The following is a 19,477-nucleotide window of genomic DNA, read 5'->3' on the forward strand; positions in this document are numbered from 1 at the left end:
TTAGTTTCTTCTGTTACCTAGTCTAACATCGGACTTCTTTTAAACTGAGTTTTACTGTGCGCATTCCTTTTTTTTCAGTGTGGCGTCAATTTTGCTGAACTAGTATTCATAATTGTTAAGGGGCAGGCTGAAGCCTGTTTCTGGTTACGAGAATTTCTCTCTGCATTGGAGGCCCATCGTTGGACTTGCGCTGTTTTTCTGCTCTTTGGTCGGGTTGGTGTATCTTTGACATATTCCCCATTTCCATTTTCTATTCTATAAAGGTGTAATTCGAGAAATACCGATTTATCACAAGTATTCAAATTAAATGTACGCAATGGTGACATTGACTGAAATAATATGATTATGTTAACGAAATATCCTTGATTGCAAATTGGTAATTATGCATTTAAGAATAAACTAGCAAATCTAAAACTAAAATCTATATCTGTTAATATATTTTTTTCAGATGGTGTTTTAAGTAAAATTTCGTGTATAGATGGTTGCTGCCTAAAAGATTAAAGAGAAACTGGAGCAATTTATGGTTCATAATGGTAAAGTGGAATTAATCAGTTCTACGGCCAGTAGAGTTTTACCTCATTATCCGTCGTTTCACTGTCTGTATGACTATGCTCAGCTCTTAATAAAATTGCATATCACGGCTTTGTGACATCAATTACGTTGACCCCGCCTTATTAACTTTGACCCGGACATATCACCGACGTCATAATGAAGCCTTTTTGAACTCGTTCGCTGCGCTCACTCGACACTGAAAAAGCTTCATATTGTGACTCGCAGCTGATATTATACAATATTAATATGCAGCTAACCTGATAATCGGTACGCCTATCGACGAAATTTGAGAAAGAATAATAAACTTTTTCATGATATTTTCTAACGCTGTTTAGTATATTTCTTGAACATAACTTGTTTAAAGAAAACAATGTAACTGAACATCAAATCAAAATTTGTTTTATAATATGTTCGGCTAGTTTAGTTTAATACTCATGATTAAATTTAATGACTTGCAAGGGGAGCGGCAAGTTGGGTCAACCCCTTACAACGAGTACATATACTATAAATGCATCGATATTTTACTTATAATTTTTTTAGCTTTATTTTTCATCATTATTATCATAATGCAGAACATTAAAAGAAGTAGTAGAAGTAGCAGTAGTAGTAGTAGTTGTAAGTTAAGAGATTTGACAATACAAATCTCACATAAAAAATAATAGGAATAAGAACAGTGTAAAGCTACTGCAAAATGATTTTGTTAAATGATATTTCATATTGTAAAGAACCACTAATTCGGACCCGGTCAGAAAGAAAAGTTGTCATTTATCGGCCTTTTACAGCTTATTATGCGGTATGGGCTTTGGTCATTCTTGAAGGCCGTGCTTTGACCTATAGTTGTTAACTTCTATGTCATGTGGAGTGTGGTGGAGAGATGGCTAGTTGACAATCATACCACATCTAGTTGTTTTTATAAATACAAAAAAAAAGTAGTACATTTGTACATATTATAAACAAAATAGTTCTTACGCATATCTGTAACTTTGTCAATGAGTAAATTATTTGGGAAATATTGGTATCAAATGAAAGCTTGTTAAAAGTGTCTTTCCAATAATAAAAAAAGTATATGCAATTTGAATTTGAGCAGATCAGAGGTACATTTGTACCTGTTTTTGTACAACAAAATACCTGGAACCAGTCCATTCTAATATGCAATTAAAGATATGTTAAATTGTTCAGCGCAAGGCAGGATATGGTACAGTTTTTACAGGAAATGACTGCCACTTCATTTGAACTTGAGACACAATAGCTATGAGTGCTTGAAGTTGCAGAATTTAACATAGAAAGCAATGGGGCTGCTATGAATTAGTTGTGTCATTCCTAAAGAAACAGCACGCACGCTTTAAACAAAGGCAGATTAAGAGGGGCAAACCTACAAGTACTTAAATACATGAGGATTACATGAAAAAGGGACATACACGAATTGGCCAAGGTCATCTCTGCCTGAGGGAGTTAGAACCTTAGTTATGGAAAATGTCTTAATTTGTCAGTGAACATTTCAGAAAGGTATGCTATAAATCAATTCAGATCGATCGAAACACTGACTACTGAGATGATGATATCCTCGGAAACTAGTTGTCAACTAGCAGCAAAATCGACCCAATGCCAAAAAAAAAAAAATATTTAGATGTGGTGCATCCAAATTTTTTTTCTTATTTACCTTAATCGGAAACGCTCACCGGAAAATATGAAAGCCACTGATGTATAAGTATCGGGATACATTAGGATCTGTGTGAATAAAATTAAAAACAAAGATACTTCGTATAATAAATCCTAATAAAATGATGAGGTTTTACATTTTGTCATCATGCCAGGGCGTTGTTGAAGACCGACGTTCGATGATATAGTTGCGTACAAATGGCGTCATTTGGACTCTGGTGGATAATGTTCTCATTGACAGTCATACCACATCTCCTTATTTTATATTGACGACAATGTTAATATTTTGATAGTAAGACTATGTTTTGCCTTTATTATACGATTTCTGGTATTTGGTTTTCTTGGTCATTGTTGACAATGTGCACTAATGTTTATTGGCGTAAAACCTTTTTTATATCCAAATCCTGTATTAATATCCAATTATGAGGTGTTTTTGATCATCAGTATAGCTGTTTGGATTGCAACAGGAAACTCGACACTGTAAAAATATGGTATGATGGCCAATGAGGCAGCTAGTTTCTGGTCATTTGTTAACGAGTTTTCTAGACTCACGGCCAATTTAGAGCCTGCCATATTATAAATGTACGTGTCTGGTTTTGAAACAATATGTTAGCCTCACGATGACTTTTGGGTTTTTGCATTGCTTGTGTGTTGCTGTCTCATTAGGTGTATTCCTCATATTCTTTATAATCATTTACCAAAATAAATATCAGTAAAACATTTATTAGATTCGGTTATAAACAATAATAATAAAAGTTGATTTATTTCTAATTGATCGTCCATCTAATGCGATTTGAAAATGAAATTGTATACTGTCTCCATCTATTCAGAGGAAGCTAAAAGTCTTAATAATCAGAAACCAACAGATGGAGGCAGTATACATTTTCATTTTCAAAAATTTGGGTTCAGATAATAAAACAATTTTTATAACATTTTTATCAACGTTTTTTTCAATTAGACTTTTAATTACATTTATAAAGAATTATTTCTTCAATATACGTTTATTTAAGAATTTAGATTGTATGTACAACTTCAATTGAATAGATTTAAATTATTGGCAATCTCTCATTTAGGAAATTAAGTCATTTAGCACATGAGTTCACCCCCCCCCCCTCCTTTATCTGTAGAGTTCGTGTTGCTCAATCTCTAGTTTTCTATGCGGTGTCAGCTTTTCTTCGACTAAGGAGTTTTAAATGTCCCTTTGGTATCTTCCGCCCTCTTTTTATTTACAGCTCATTTGAATATAACGCGTGATAGTGAAAGTTTTAAAATTATACCTTCAAAAAAGTTAACAATAATATTAATTTTTCATAAGAGATGACACTTTGAATTGGAATTCTTAACATATTTTGTATCCGACTCGCACATTAAAGAAATGGGCACTAGATCTGAAATTAGAGGAAAATATTTATCCTGAGCAGTATAAAGACTTATGAAATCTTGTATCTTTTTCTTGTGATCAGTCGACAAAAATCTGTCTGCATATTGCATAACAACAGCTCGATTAATCCGTATTCCATATATAGGACATTCACTTGTAGATTTCCACTTTTTGTGACCTAAAAGTAACTCGACAATATCTTTTCTTCATTTATTGTAGCAGTATATAAAGCTGACTTTTTAAATTTTTTTTTTGTTTTATGATATTTTTTGATTATGATTTAACAATAACGTTACAATTTCTGTATTGCCATTGATTTAACAATAACGTTACAATTTCTGTATTGCCATTACGAGAAGCAACATAAATTGGAGATTCGTACTTTTGATTGCAAATATGAGGATTGCTTCCATTATCTAATAATAATCTAACTATTTCAGTATGTCCTAGAGCTGACGCAAAATGCAATGCAGAGTTGCTATTTTCATTAATAATGTTTGAATCACTGTTGTGTTCTAGCAATAGTTTAACTATTTCAGTATGTCCTTTATCTGATGCAAAATGCAATGCAGAGTTACTGTTTTTATTAACAACGTTTGGATCACACTTGTGTTCCAGCAATAGTTTGACTATTTCAGTATGTCCTTTATCTGACGCAACACATAATGCAGAGTTGGTATTTTCATAAACAACGTTTGGATCACACTTGTGTTCTAGCAATAATTTGACAATTGCAGTGCGTCCTCCAGCTGAGGCAAAATGTAATGCAGAGTTGCTGTTTTCATCAATAATGTTTGGATCACACTTGTGTTCTAGCAATAGTGTGACTATTTCAATATGTCCTTTATCTGATGCAAAATGCAATGCCGAGTTTCTGTTTTTATTAACAACGTTTGGATCACCCTTGTGTTCCAGCAATAATTTGACAATTTCAGTATATCCTTTAGCTGACGCAACAAACAATGCAGAGTTGCTGTTTTTATTAACAACATTTTGATCACACTTATATTCTAGCAATAGTTTGACTATTTCAGTATGTCCACTATCTGACGCAACACATAATGCAGAGTTACTGTTGTCTTAACAATGTTTGCATCACACTTGTGTTTTAACAATAGTTTAACTATTTCAGCATGTCCTTTACCTGAAGCAACATACAATGCAGAGTTGCTGTGTTCATTTACAAAGTTTGGATCACACTTGTGTTCTAGCAATAGTTTGACTATTTCAGTATGTCCTTTAACTGAAGCAACACACAATGCAGAGTTGCTGTTTTCATGTACAAAGTTTGGATCACACTTGTGTTCTAGCAATAGTTGAACTATTTCAGTATGCCCTCTATCTGACGCAACATACAATGCAGAGTTTCTGTTTTTATTAACAAAGTTTGGATCACACTTGTGTTCCAGCAATAGTTTGACTATTTCAGTATGTCCTTTAACTGAAGCAACACACAATGCAGAGTTGCTGTTTTCATGTACAAAGTTTGGATCACACTTGAGTTCTAGCAATAGTTTAACTATTTCAGTATCCCCTTTATCTGACGCAACATACAATGCAGAGTTGCTGTTTGCATTAAAAATGCCTGGATTACACGTGTATTCTGGCAATGATATGCCTAGATTTGTAGAATCAAGATTTGATACCATAAACATAGAAGCGACCTTTTTTTCTTCTTTTTTCCATTTTACTCCCAGATTTGACTCGCCATATGTATCTGATATATAAGGATTGGCCTTATTATGTAACAAAAGTTTTACAATATCTACATTATCAGATTCAATTGCCACATATAGTGGCGACTGGCCATTTACATTGCATAAGTTTATATCACAATCGTGTTCTAGCAATATTGCAGCTGCTTCTACTTTATTATCTTGTGCTGCTAGGTGTAAAGGTGAATTCCCATAGTTATCTAATTTATTGGGATCAGCCTTATTATGTATCAAACATTTTACAATATCAAAATTATCATATTTAATTGCCAAATAAAGTGGTGACTCGCCAGCTTTATTGTACAAGTTTATATCACAATCGGGTTCTATCAATATTTCAGATGCTTCTGTTTTATTATATTTCACAGCTAGATGTAAAGGGGACTGGCCATATTTATCTGATATATTAGGATCGGCCTTATTATTTATCAAAATGTTTACCATTTCTCCCTTATCAGATTTAATTGCCACATAAAGCGGTGACTCGCCATTTTTATTGCATAAGTTTATATCACAATCGTGTTCTAGCAATATTTCAGCTGCTTCTATTTCATTACATTGTACTGCTATGTGTAAAGGTGAATTTCCATTCATATCTGATATATTAGGATCGGCCTTCTTATGTATCAAAAGTTTGACAATATCTACATTATAAGATTCAATTGCTAAATAAAGTGGTGACTTGCCATTTCTATTGCATAAGTTTATAGCACAATCATGTTCTAGCAATATTTCAGCTGCTTCTATTTCATTACATTGTACTGCTATGTGTAAAGGTGAATTTCCATTCATATCTGATATATTAGGATCGGCCTTCTTATGTATCAAAAGTTTGACAATATCTACATTATAAGATTCAATTGCCAAATAAAGTGGTGACTCGCCATATCTATTGCATAAGTTTATATCACAACCGTGTTCTAGCAATATTGCTGCTGCTTCTGTTTTATTACATTGTGCTGCTAGGTGTAAAGGTGAATTCCCATTCATATCTGATATATAAGGATCGGCCTTATTATCAATCAAGATTTTTACAATTTCTGCATTATCAGATTTAATTGCCACATGAAGTGGTGACTTGCCATTTTTATTGCATAAGTTCATATCACAACCGTGTTCTATCAATATTGCTGCTGCTTCTGTTTTATTACATTGTGCTGCTAGATGTAAAAGTGAATTCCCATTCATATCTGATATATTAGGATCGGCCTTATTATGTATCAACAGTTTGAAATTATCTGCATTATAAGATTTAATTGCCCAATAAAGCGGTGACTCGCCATTTCTATTGCATAAGTTTATATCACAACCGTGTTCTAGCAATATTGCTGCTGCTTCTGTTTTATTACATTGTGCTGCTAGGTGTAAAGGTGAATTCCCGTTCACATCTGATATATTAGGATTGGCTTTATTATGTATCAACAGTTTGACAATATCTATATTATAAGATTTAATTGCCAAAAAAAGTGGTGACTCGCGAAAGTTATTACAATCATTGGGAGTTACATTATACTGTAATAATAACTCCACAATTTTTACAAATCCTTGCGATGCTGCTTTACATAAAAGCTGTTGATGTGACTTACAAAATTGAAAGAAATCATTTTCCAATAACATATTTAAGATGTTTTCATTTTCCAAAGCCAGAGTTATAGGTGACTTGTCATCTTGACAAAAATTTCCAGCATGAATTTGATCCTTCAACAGAAGTGAAACAGCATTTTCATATCCATATGCTATGGAAATTAAAAAAAACAGTTTATACTCTCTTAAAATGTTACCACAGCAAACACCATTACACTTGTGCGATGATAATAATGCTAAAACATCTGCATGAATATTATCACTTTTAAAATACTGTACTAGGTCATCACTTTTTTTTTCGTTCAAAATTTCAACAATAGATTTAAAAAGCATTGCATGGATTTTGTGCAAAACAATGCTTAACGTTGACTTACGTTACTTATTACAGGTATCTGAAGAACAAGTCGGTCTTAAGATAATGTTTACAATTTGTAAATGTTTCTTCGAGAGAGCAATGCACAAGGGTGATTTAGGGTCAACAATACTGAAATGATAAAAGGAATTGTGTTTTAAGATTAATTCAACTATACTGCTGTATCCTAAATCGGAAGCAATGTATAGAGGGTTCCAATTTTTATGTTCACCAATATTCATTTTGCATTTACTTTCTAACAGCAACTTTACAATAGGACTAAATCCCATCCATGACGCAACATACAGAGCAGACATGCCATATTTGCTACACAGATCAGGGTTACATTTGTTGTTTAATAGTAAATGAACTATGTCTACATTTCCCTCCCAACATGATATGAATAATGGTGTTCTTTGATATTCGTCGCAAACATTTATATCCAAATTCATATCGATAAGCAAACGGATCATATCGCAGTATCCTTGTTTTGTCATAATCAGCAATGGAGAAGACTTCTCGTTTGAATGCATTGACATTGGTCCTGCTAGATCGGCTTTATTGTTTTCAAACCATGAAATAAGTTTCGTTCGAAATAACTGGTATTGTAGCTGATGATTTAAAAATACATGTTCAACATTGCCTTTTTTTATATCTGTGCACAAGCGTTCAAGATAGTCTCCTTCCTTTTCAACAGATACGATAATCATATTTTCACTTTCAGGCGCTCCTACGGATTCAAATTGGAAACGATCACGTATTAAATCTGAATGAGCATACTTAATAACTAGATCAAAAATGTACTGCCCAAAAACAAAAATCATAATATCGAAGATTTTATCATGAATAACTTTGTACTTATTTTCAGTTTCAATGACGTAAGACTCCATTAAAAACTCTAACTGTTGTTTCACTCTTTTGATGGAAAAAAACAAAGGGAATTTTGAACTCCTCTGACAAATCATCTAAAATTGGTCTGATTTCAGACGCTCTACATAAAACATCTTTTGTTAAACAGTTGTTGTAAATTACAAATAAGAATAATGTAGCTATAGTTGTTTGCTCGCTCAGCTTCATCATAGAATGCAAATCCTGTCGGACAAAATCAACAGGTCGAGAAAATAATTTGTCTATATCTTTTGGTGTTTTGTTAGCAGAAAGTTTACATAAGAGTGGAAAAAAATCGTATTCATTAAAGCGTTCTGTTTTCATGATGGAAGCAACAGTATATTCAGGAAGGTATTTCCCTGCCATAAGGACCCTTTCATCAACAGTTAAAATATGTTCATCTGACAACAAATTAAAAACAGTTCTGCAAATGACAGCATTGTCTTTTTCCATTTGATTATATATGTGTGTTCTACATGATGAAAAAATCTTAACAGTTTTTTTTTGCAGAATCTTGTTAATCTGCTCTGACAGTCTCGACCAAGTTTCAATTTTTGGTTGTTCTAACATATATTTTCCATAAACATCATCGAAGACAAATATCTGTTTCCTTTCAGGGTTAAAATAATTTCTCAAATCCATGGGATCATGACTATCAATAATGTCGTAATCTTGATAAAGATGCAATTGAAGTGCAAGATTGTGCACAGCAGTTGACTTTCCGCAGCCAGGAGACCCAATTACTGTTATGGTATCTGCAGTTGTAGCGAGTTCTTTAAGATTTTGAATAGCTGATGTTTCAACCACTTGCTTATCCAGTATCTTCCATCCATCGATTATACTGTCAAGCACCTCTTCAAAATATGACAAATAATTAACACGTGTTCAAAATATCTTATGTAAGGATTTAAGATTATGCAAGAATTATTTGGTAGAAATTAAACTTCGGAATTAAAATAAATTAATAAATAATTCTAAATTTTTCTGCCAAAATTATTTCCCCCTCATAATCGTTTTTTTTTTTTTTATTTTCTTAACTTTTCAGGGATTATCTTGTCAAGCACTTCAATTCGACAAATAATTTAAACATCTTTCTAAGTTATCCTGGTGTAACATTATGCAGGAACTAAACCTTCAGAATTTGATTTAATTAATCAAAAGTTTTGATAATTGACTTTTTTTTGCCAAAAAAAAAATAAATATAATTCTTCATAATTGTTTTCATAATTTTCCGTTATATATACTCATATTTCAAATTTTCTTTGGAATACAGAAGTATTCTAACATAAAATCACACGCAAATTCAACACATATTAAGATCAGTGTTTTGTACCTTCCGTGTCTCACTGAAAACATGTGAGTAAGCAACGTGATCAACACATTTATAATGAATTGATAAATTATAACAGGGGATTCATGAATAAAGACATGCCTGAGTCTGTATGGCAATCCTGGCCATTTGTAATGACCCATTTGGTCAAGCTGTGGCATCATAAATGTATTTATTGTTGACAACTAGCGAAAAATCTAATATTGAGAGATATTTTATTAAGGTCAATACTGGCACTAAAATTCCACGAAATGTTCATACACATTTAATAAAAACAGAAACGGATTTGTTTAATCAAAAACAAATCTACTTTAAATATCATTGAATGCATCGTCTGACCCGTTTGGATGATTTTAGATGTTTCGGGGATTTTTTTTTCAGATGTTACCGTAATGAGCAGTTTGTTATTTTCAGATTTCCCCCTTTCTATTATATCAAATATTTTTTACAATTTAAAGGACGATTATTTTATTTAAACCCTCTATTTTTTTGGTGGTGGCAGCCATTTATAGATGTAGAGTTTGAATGCTGGGCAATAATTTGAATAAACAGCCAATCTATAGTAGATCGTGAAATATATGTCTTCAATTTCTGTCTTTCTTGATAAGCCGGACATTTTTTAATAGTTTTTCACGATAATTAGAAAAAAATGCTATATTTTTTGTAAAGCTATTAATAAAAGAGTTCCAAATGGTGCAGTTGAAATCATCCCTTTATAAATTTTACGGACGCCATCACGAGTTTGTTGACCGTTATGGAATATCCGTTTCACAGATGATTGCGGATACGTTTCTAATGTCTTAACTACAATCCCGTTCCCTTTTCACGAATGTGACCTACCGAATTAGACTATTTACCGGGTTTGTACTAACATGAGTAACACGACGGGTGCCACATGTGGAGCGGGATCTGCTTACCCTTCTGGAAGCACCTGAGATCACCCCCAGTTTTTGGTGGGGTTCGTGTTGCTTAGTCTTTAATTTTCTATGTTGTGTACTATTGTTTATCTGTTTGTCTTATTTTTTTTTTTTAAGCCATGGCGTTGTCAGTTTATTTTCGATTTATGAGTTTGAATTTCCCTCTGGTATCTTTCGCCTTTCTTTTGTAAACTTTTATTTTAGGCAAAATGCTCCTATAAGAAAAGAACATAAAATATCTATTTCCTGATGCATGACTCCAAAATATATGGTCGGTAAGTCTGGATTTTTTAAAAACGAAATTTGCATCGATCTCATCATGAAATTCTTTAAACAGTTTTCCAAATGTTTATGAATGTGAAACTGTCATGGACGTTTGTGGTTACATTTTATCAACCAAACTGCGAGCACACTATTTATATAAGCCGGCCATTTGTCGGGTGAATCTTATAATGTTATATGTCCGCTTTTGATAAAAATGGAAATAGCTATATATTTGAAATCCAAGTGCAATGTTATATCTCCCTATAGAGCTATTTTACGAGATTTTTACACTCTACATGTTTAGTCGGAACAACACCCACATTTGATTATTATGGCTTATTCATCTAGTTTTTTATAGTGTTGTATCGCCACTATTTCTCATGTATTTTTTGTGTTAAATAGTTGTTATAAAAAGTATCTTAGTAGTTCTATGATAAAAAGATTCGCATGGCTTGAACTCAATCTATGAACTATTCTTAGCAAATCCAGCAATACAGATTTGGGGATAAAACAAAGTTAAAAAATCCATGGTCTATCTCCAAAGTAAATATAGGGATAAATTTCTAAAACTACATTGCTTGTAGGGATTGTTTAATCTCCAAAAAAGGGATACTTTATTTATCAAGTTGCTTGCCCATTAAAAAATATAACAAAGAGATTATCTTCGTGTATGTAAATTCGATTCCTATATAACATTTTATGTCTCGGTCAAATATTTATGATATTGAGCTTTTAAACTTTAATTAAAATTTTTACCACTATTACCAAATGAGAAATATATCATTATAAGATGCACACGATGATTTGTTTATTATCAATCACGGTCACAAAAACGCTTTTAGAAAAAGCCTTAATAAGACCACGACTATTTTGGGATATGCTAACGGAATAGCTTTTTTCTCGATCACAGCGAAAATTACTAATTGTTTTTGCGTGTCCCTAATCAGTGGTCTCGTTAGCCCAAAATAGAAGGGCGCCGCGCCCTGGGTGCCCTCATCCGCGCCCTGTGTGCCTTCATCCGCGCCCTTCTGCCCTGACGCCTTTTCCCCAAAAACCCTTGTGCCGTTTTGGTAAAATTGCCTTTTGTTTCATCGATTTCTTATCACAAAGTTAAATTACATATATGACACCAGGTGATTGCCCCCAGGTTAATCATGTCATTACAATCAATTACAGTGGATAAGACTTCAAAGGTGTTAATAACTAGGTAATTTAATTAAGACAATGTACTTTTTTGTCATAAATTTGATGAATGTGTCAGCTGGGACTATTATACTAGTCCCAGGTGTCAGCGAGTGTTTTTAGCTTGGGTCGATATTTTCGATCTCCAAGAAGAGTGTATAAATGAAGACTTCCATGACTTTAGAATAGAATTTAAGTCATCAAAATACAACTATGCCTTCACAGAAACGCCGTCCATCTCAACTTGTGAGCGACAAGCAAACAGTCAACGTGTTAGAAATTAATTTTGGAGTTACTTCCCCTGTTTTAGCTTATTACAAATTTGTGCTCCTAAAATATTATCTAATAATAAAAATAGGAATAAATTACCAATTGAATACAAAATTGTATAAGAATGTTACCTTAAGGATATTAACTGTCTTTGAACATACCAAAAAAAAATATATTGCAATTTATTTTTGATAATCATACTTTTAGCAATCCATGTTCTATACATAGTCAATTAAGAAATTTGTAAGAACAATTGTTATGATGATGTTAAGCTGCAATCCTACAATAATGGGTGATGAAGCTTTACAAAATAATTCCTTAACACAAACAATGAAAAAGAGTTTTGAGGGCCAAACTCTAGCTGAAAATTTTGAAATAAGACAACTCTGTCACATGTATGCTAAACTATGAGATGTTTAGTTTATGTTGTTTTTTTTTGGAAAGTAATTAGTAATGATATTCCAAATCACACACAGAAAAGTCAAAACTGGTAATGAAAATCGCCACCATTTAAGGGCAATAAGGCACCATAGGACACATGTGGTTGCTTCACATATATGATATTTCTGAAGATATTTATATAGAAGTTGTGGTTCCGATCTGGTTTGCTATTAAACATTTCTCTATTTTTGATATCATGTAAATCGCTATAACTGAAAAAAAATAAGCAATCGTCTCTAATAATTTTTGCAGAAATAGACGTAAATAGATCTTGATATAATTAAATAATTTGCTACTTGTTAAATATTTTGTCTTTATTATGAATTTCAAGAAAGACAATTACCTGCATTTTACCCTTCTTTTCTTTTTTCAGCCATGGCGACCGGGTTGATTAACAAATAGTGATATTATGAACAAACTACCACCAAGACCTTGATTTAAATTATTTAAGTTAGATGAGTTGTAAAGAAAGAGATGATCTTTGTGTTTTTTTAGCATAGACGGACGACAGACGACGAATACCAAGTGATAGCAAAATCTTGTACTGGTCTCTTTCATTTACTTTATAATTCTAATTATTTTTTTGATACTGTCTTTCCTTTCATTATACATAGTTGCCAAACCAGATAAATTATACACAGTACACGAGTACAAGAAATACAAAACAATCTTTAGGACACATTTACATACCTTGAAATCCTTTCGAAATTGGATTGTTTGACCTCTCATTATTTCTGAACTCGTTCAATATTTCCATATCATTTTTATCTAGTGTGGACACTTTTAAATCATTACATTTTTGTTGAAAGTCGATACCACCTAGACGAACAACAGTCTGTAAAATAACGTCATCCATAAAGTGTATGATTTACATGTACTCTTCTGAAGACATTCGGATTGACAAAGGTGATCTTGACGTTTGACTTTAGTCACGTCAAATAGGGAAAAGGGGGAGGGGGCTGTGTTGTCGAGTGGTCTACAGTGATTATTAGCCTTTTAACTCTGATGTTGCAATTTCGAACTTAGATCGTTGCGGGCTGTCGTCGAATGCGATATAATTTGACAAGGACTGATAGTTTGCATGGTGAAAATAGTTTATTCTCTACCGATACTCTGGCTTCCTTTGTCATAAAAAAATAGTCACCAAAATAAAGCGACAGTAGCTGAAAGTGGCGTAAAAAAACCCAAACGAAACTTAGCCTTATACCTTTTGCCCGTTGGTTACATATTGAGGAGTCCAGGACTTATGTTTTTGAGTAATTATTGTTATTGATATAAATTATCATTGATATGGTCATAATCATAAATAAGCTGATTGATAAAACTTTGAATTTTTCAAAATACTAAGGATGTTCTATCCATAGAATAGATACCTTAGCAGTATTTTGCCAAAACTATCTGAATTTCGGGTGCTAAATTCTCTTCAACTTCGTACTTTATTTGGTCTTGTTAACCTTGTTGATTTGAGTGTCACTGATGAGTCTTGTGTATACGAAAGCCTCGGCAGTCGTACAAAATTTGAAACCTGATATCAAAGATCTATTAATTTACGATAAGTCTTGAACCATACGAAGGGGTAGTAGCTTTTAGTCCAAAATATAAAAAGGTAGCTGCTTGATTTTTCCATCATTTTCACTTTTTTCTACGATGATTATGGTTTTCCAAGTTAAGGTGAAAAGGTCAAGGTGATTATGATCTGCGACGTTTATCAATATCACAATTCATTGAGGTAAATGATGAAGACTCTAGGTTCCTATGACTTTCTAGCAATGGTCACTTATGACATTCCAATATCTTCGATGGTGGTTATGTTCCTTAGAGTTATGTTTTTTTTGTCGAAATAAAAACAAAGTTGCGGGTTGATTACAAGCATTTTCCACAGTTTACTTTTTCTTGAACTTTTAAATTTCGGAGTTTATCTTATAACTATGTCTGAAGTGGAAAGGTCATGGTTGAACATTGGTTTTTGTCAAGGTCTGTTTTCAAGTAGACCATTAGGTTTAAACTTTAGGTCTTTAAGACTTCTGATTTTAGAATTCTGACGTTTTTGGAGTGGGTTTCAGATTTCGTGGAGTTATCTCCAGTTATGATTCGTGAAACTGATTGCGTAAAAAAATGAAATGCAGTATCGCTATTAACCAAGAATTATTTACCCCTTCGAGTTTCCTCCAGAGAAAATAGAATTATTTTATTTTCCTTGCATTCGATTGCCTTGTTGTGTACCCTCCTAGATGAAGTAACTTAACTTAAGAGCTGTGACTTGGTCTATGAGTATAGTGTAATTGTTTATTTTCACATATGAACAACAGCAATACAGTGAAAAATTTGAAGATGTAAAACTATATTTCTTAAGAATTTTTCATAAAGGCTTTTGATTTTTTTTTATAGATATGGCGTAATATTACGGTTGCTATATCGATACTAGTACTATAACCTACTAAAAACGAAAATTGTCATGCAGCAATTTGTCTTCAATTTAAAAAAAAAAGTTATAAGGCAATTTCATCATACATATTTCTCCAATATTATTTTTTAGTCTTTCCTGGACCGGATAGGACTACAATGACACTGTTTCAAACCGGAAGTTATTATATAATGAGGTCATTAGTATTATGAGTTCGTCTACAATTTACCGCACCTGCAATAACGGTTAATTGCGCGAGAAAATTTACCCCACTTGTGGTTTGAATTATTTTAACTGTAAGGTTGATAATTTTAAAAAGGTTCCAAACAACATTACAATTGAATTATTAAAAATAATAGTTAAAGATTGTTTTAACTTCTGGACTAAGAGTATAGAATGGAAAAATGTAAATGTTACTATGCATTTTCACAATGATTAAGAATATTTCAATAACTTTCAATTATGACCTTGCTAATATCAGCCCACATCTCTTGAAATTCTATGTTAGATAGTGTCGCATCATCGCAGAGTGCTATCAAATTTCTATAATGTTTCATCCTGGACAAATCAGCTGCGACGCTCATGTCTAATGGCAGTGGCAGTAGATCTCCAACGGAAATTTCTGCTAGGTTTCTCATAAGACAGATCATTAAGGTTAAGTCAAAACTATTCGAAGAAGCTTCACCTTAAATTATTCCAGTTTTAAAAATAATTTTGCAAGTAATTACAACTAATTTTTAGTCTTTGAACGTCTGTCTTTCATCATTTGTCTAGTTAAAAAAGTGTAACAAATGATTTTGCTATATAATTTCATGATGAGAGCTCCTATAATTCGTAAAGGTTAACAATTACGCTTTGTTATACGATAATTGAATATGTTTTGTCGAAGAAAACAATGATTTCATCTTAATAGTTTGATACATAACCTACAAAAGTATTTCTATCCAATTATGGTCCTACATGTTGTCGATATTTGAATTTTGCATTGTAGGAGGTCATCCTTTTCTCAAACTGTATACGAATACGAATACGAATACTTTATTAAATCCAATTAAAGGGCCCATTTCAGAGCATTTACATATTTAAATATAGTATTGATTATACAGTAATTTTTTAAGATATTTTACATTGAAAATAAATGAATAAATAATTATCCTCCATTCAAGATGTTGTTTAAAAATAAATAAATAGAATACTTACCCTTTGTAATACATAAACAATAAACTACATCACTAGCACATGTATATTTAGTCACTTGAATGCAAATTTTCTCTAATTTCAAAACAAGTACTAATATATATGTAACTGAGGGCTTTTAAAACACGAAATCCTCGTGTGGTGTATTGGTAGATATTTTTGCTTCGGAAAACATGGTATTTTTATATTTGATATGACATTTAGACAAGCGTCCAGTAACTCCAAACACTGTGTATGTACTCTAAGATCGGTACATAACTTTTCCGTGTACTAAGGAACTATGCATGTTTGACCACAAAGGTAAGATTTCATAGTATTATAATCAAGATATTTAGAACAAAAAAGCCACTGGTTATTTTGGAATAACATTATGTGTCCCAAATCAAAGAAATGTATGTAATAAGTTTTCACAATTGTTTTTATAAATCCTGTTTGAAAATCCTTGGTTTAAAAAAAAGGAGAAGTTACAATCATTTACATAAATAGTAAAAATATGGTTCTTAATACTTTGATCAGAGTCGAACGCAAATCTTATTGTGGTAATGTAGCATTCATGCAGTTACTTTGTTCACACATAAAATGAAACCTTATGAAGGGAAATACATAGGATTTGTAATAAATACTTGAGGGAAATAATAATAATGTCACATGTAAAAGGATGATGACAATCCCTTTTTTAACGTTCTTAAGGAAATTGATCCCTTTCATCAAGAAAATGATAATTTTGGAATGGAATGTGCCACCTATAAAATTGAGAATGGAAATGGGGAATGTGTCAAAGAGTCAACAACCCGACCAAAGAGCAGCAAACATCCCAGGCCACCAATGGGTCTTCAACACAGCGAGTAAATCCCGCACCCGGAGGCGGGTTTGAGCTTGCCTCTAAACAAAAATGTGTACTAGTTCAATGAACGTCACACTAAACTCCGAAACATATAATAGAACTAATCTATATTTCTATATGTCTATATTTTGACATATTAGTTTAGTTTTACTTTAAAATTAAAAAATAAGAAACCTGTTATAATATAAATGATCTTTTGATGTTGCCTTTTTAACCTATGCACTAGAATTTCTATAGGAGATTTAAGGTGATATAATTGTTCTGAAACTTAAAATTGAGATATTAATTCGTTATTTGAAATCTTCAGCTGAGATATTGTGCTTCTTCATCTGAAACAATTAATTGAGGTCCTAGTGTTCTGATTATTTAAACTTTGATATACCATTATTCATTTTCTTTGGAATCAATTGAGATACTATTGACAACTATTAATCTTCAATGTATGTTCTTACAAAAAATCTTTAAAACTATTTAAGAAAACAACATTTTGAAGTTTGTTTAAAGAGATAAATTCAAACTGCAATTTGATAAAACATTTGACCAAATTGGTTTTGTGAAAAAAAAAACACACCTTTCGGGTATGCACAGTAACATCATTGTCATTTGGGGTTTGGTTGATAGTTGTATCATTTACAAAATGTTCACGTCTCCTTAGTTTTAGTTTGTGGTTTAGGTTTTTGAATGGTTCCAAATATAGTATAAAATTGAGAATGGAAATGGGGAATGTGTCAAAGAGACAACAACCCGACCATAGAGCAGACAACATACACTTTCTCGATAAGGCAAACATTAGGTAAAATATAAATACAAGAGTAAACAAAATAAAAACAGCACTGTATAAACTTAGGACCCACCTGCACCAGGAACGCCTTAAGTAAAAAACTCAATGACGAGATGCATCAAAACCGAGTCACGTCAAAAGTCGAGTTCAAAATCGGTCTGGAGAAACAAACAGAAGGTTCATCAAACTTATCAGAAAACGATCCCAGTTAAGAGGCAACACATACGCCCTAAGTCAAGAATGATTTTATATGGTAAACTATCTTTGCATACAATGGTATAACGAAATCTATTAACAACATGAAAATGTCAGTCTCAGCAGTTTAAGAAAACTGATTTTTGTGGTTTGTTTTGTATGTCAATTTTAGCTATTTGCTTACCTTATTTACAAATCTACCAATCGAATATTTACCTGTTCTGGGAAATAATAAATTCCACTGTTTCTGGTTGATTACTCGATTTCTCTTCAATGGGTCAAGAACCTTAAACTTATTCTGATTTAGCACTTTTTGTAATCCTCCAGAGGGAAACTCTTTGTCAAATGTCATTCTTACTGCTTGTGGAGCTACTTTTAGCATAAGATTGATAATCCGCAAGTAGTTTGCTTCTTCCTCAGTAATGGCCTTCTGTTTTTCCTTTATATTGTAAAAGGATTTCGCTGAACATTCATTAACTGCCATATTGATGCTGATTAACAATTTACAATAATTGTATCAAAATTTACACTCTGTATCACCTTAAAGGAGAACGCACATATTTAGATCAAACAAGGATTTTATATAAAGTTATCATTGATGATTAAATTGCACGTTCATAAATCGCTCTTATTTTTTTTTTTTTTAATAAAATAGCCATTTTATGACAGTAAAACCCTTTTTATACTTATATATAAGATGACAGTATGACAATCACTAATTATTGTTGACACTGACATGCTGCAACATTATACCATCCAGCATTACCTCTTCCCAATTAAACTCATATTAATCAATGAACTGTTTTTGACATGACATGAAATGTTATCATGTTTATAATGACCATTGCCAAACATGCTAGTGGGTTTGGAACCGTAATTTAAATATAATTATATGAATATGAAATTCATGTCATTTTGTTTTTCGTGTCATTAGGTTGCTATGTAAATAATGATTTTTTTCATATTTTCCTTTATCTTATTAACATTTAAATGAGTTTAATATCAAGTAGAAATGTATGCTGAAAAATGATTTAGTACTACTAACGTTACGCTTTATCTGAATTTTGTAATAATTATTTTACAATGGAACTCTCTCGTGACAATGAGAGTATGTACATCATCATACAATTGAATATACATTTTTTTTAGGAATAGCTTTGTCGACAATGAGTGTTTATGTAAGACATAATAGTGTCATGTGAAAAAGTGTCCACCTGGACAGTTTTTTCCAGATATAAAGTATTAAATAATGTACATTGACATGAAATTTTGTCTCTTAAGCGGAATTTTTTTTTGCAGAAACAGTTATGAAATAGTGTCCTCCCACAGGATAATATTTCATAGCAGTTGTTATTGAATTATGTCCTCCAAGAGAAGTAACACAAAGGTCTTAAAAATGTGCTATTATACTTGAATTTTAATTAATTAAGAAATGTGTATTCGAAATAGATGAATTTAAATATAAAAAATGGATGGCAGTGAATACCGACAAGTACAAGAAAAGTTCAATGAAAATGTAAG

General features: G+C 32.2%; 3 protein-coding genes across 4 annotated transcripts in view; all 3 read right to left on the bottom strand.

Moving 5' to 3' along the window:
- LOC127712999 (small G protein signaling modulator 1-like) overlaps positions 1 to 19,477 on the bottom strand; it is a 361,281-nt gene that overhangs the window by 224,013 nt on the left and 117,791 nt on the right. The window lies entirely within an intron of this gene.
- On the bottom strand, positions 3,866 to 7,695 carry LOC127712842 (serine/threonine-protein phosphatase 6 regulatory ankyrin repeat subunit B-like). Its single transcript, XM_052219449.1, has 3 exons — positions 7,497 to 7,695; positions 4,737 to 7,043; positions 3,866 to 4,671 (listed from the first exon to the last, which is right to left on the bottom strand). The coding sequence occupies exons 1-3, from the start codon at positions 7,693 to 7,695 to the stop codon at positions 3,866 to 3,868; spliced, it is 3,312 nt and encodes a 1,103-aa protein (XP_052075409.1).
- On the bottom strand, positions 6,780 to 18,568 carry LOC127713010 (uncharacterized). Of its 2 annotated transcripts, XM_052219607.1 has the most exons (3): positions 18,173 to 18,568; positions 13,226 to 13,370; positions 6,780 to 8,985 (listed from the first exon to the last, which is right to left on the bottom strand). In XM_052219607.1, exons 2-3 carry the CDS (start codon positions 13,290 to 13,292, stop codon positions 8,114 to 8,116), a joined length of 939 nt encoding a protein of 312 aa, XP_052075567.1. In that variant the 5' UTR covers positions 13,293 to 13,370; positions 18,173 to 18,568; the 3' UTR covers positions 6,780 to 8,113. The 2 variants fall into 2 exon arrangements, with proteins under 2 accessions (XP_052075567.1, XP_052075566.1); XM_052219606.1 differs by lacking the exon at positions 18,173 to 18,568 and having other exon boundaries at positions 13,226 to 13,647.

This window comes from Mytilus californianus, unplaced genomic scaffold (genome assembly GCF_021869535.1).
Source record: "Mytilus californianus isolate M0D057914Y unplaced genomic scaffold, xbMytCali1.0.p SCAF_8, whole genome shotgun sequence".
NCBI classification, from domain to species: Eukaryota; Metazoa; Mollusca; class Bivalvia; order Mytilida; family Mytilidae; genus Mytilus; species Mytilus californianus.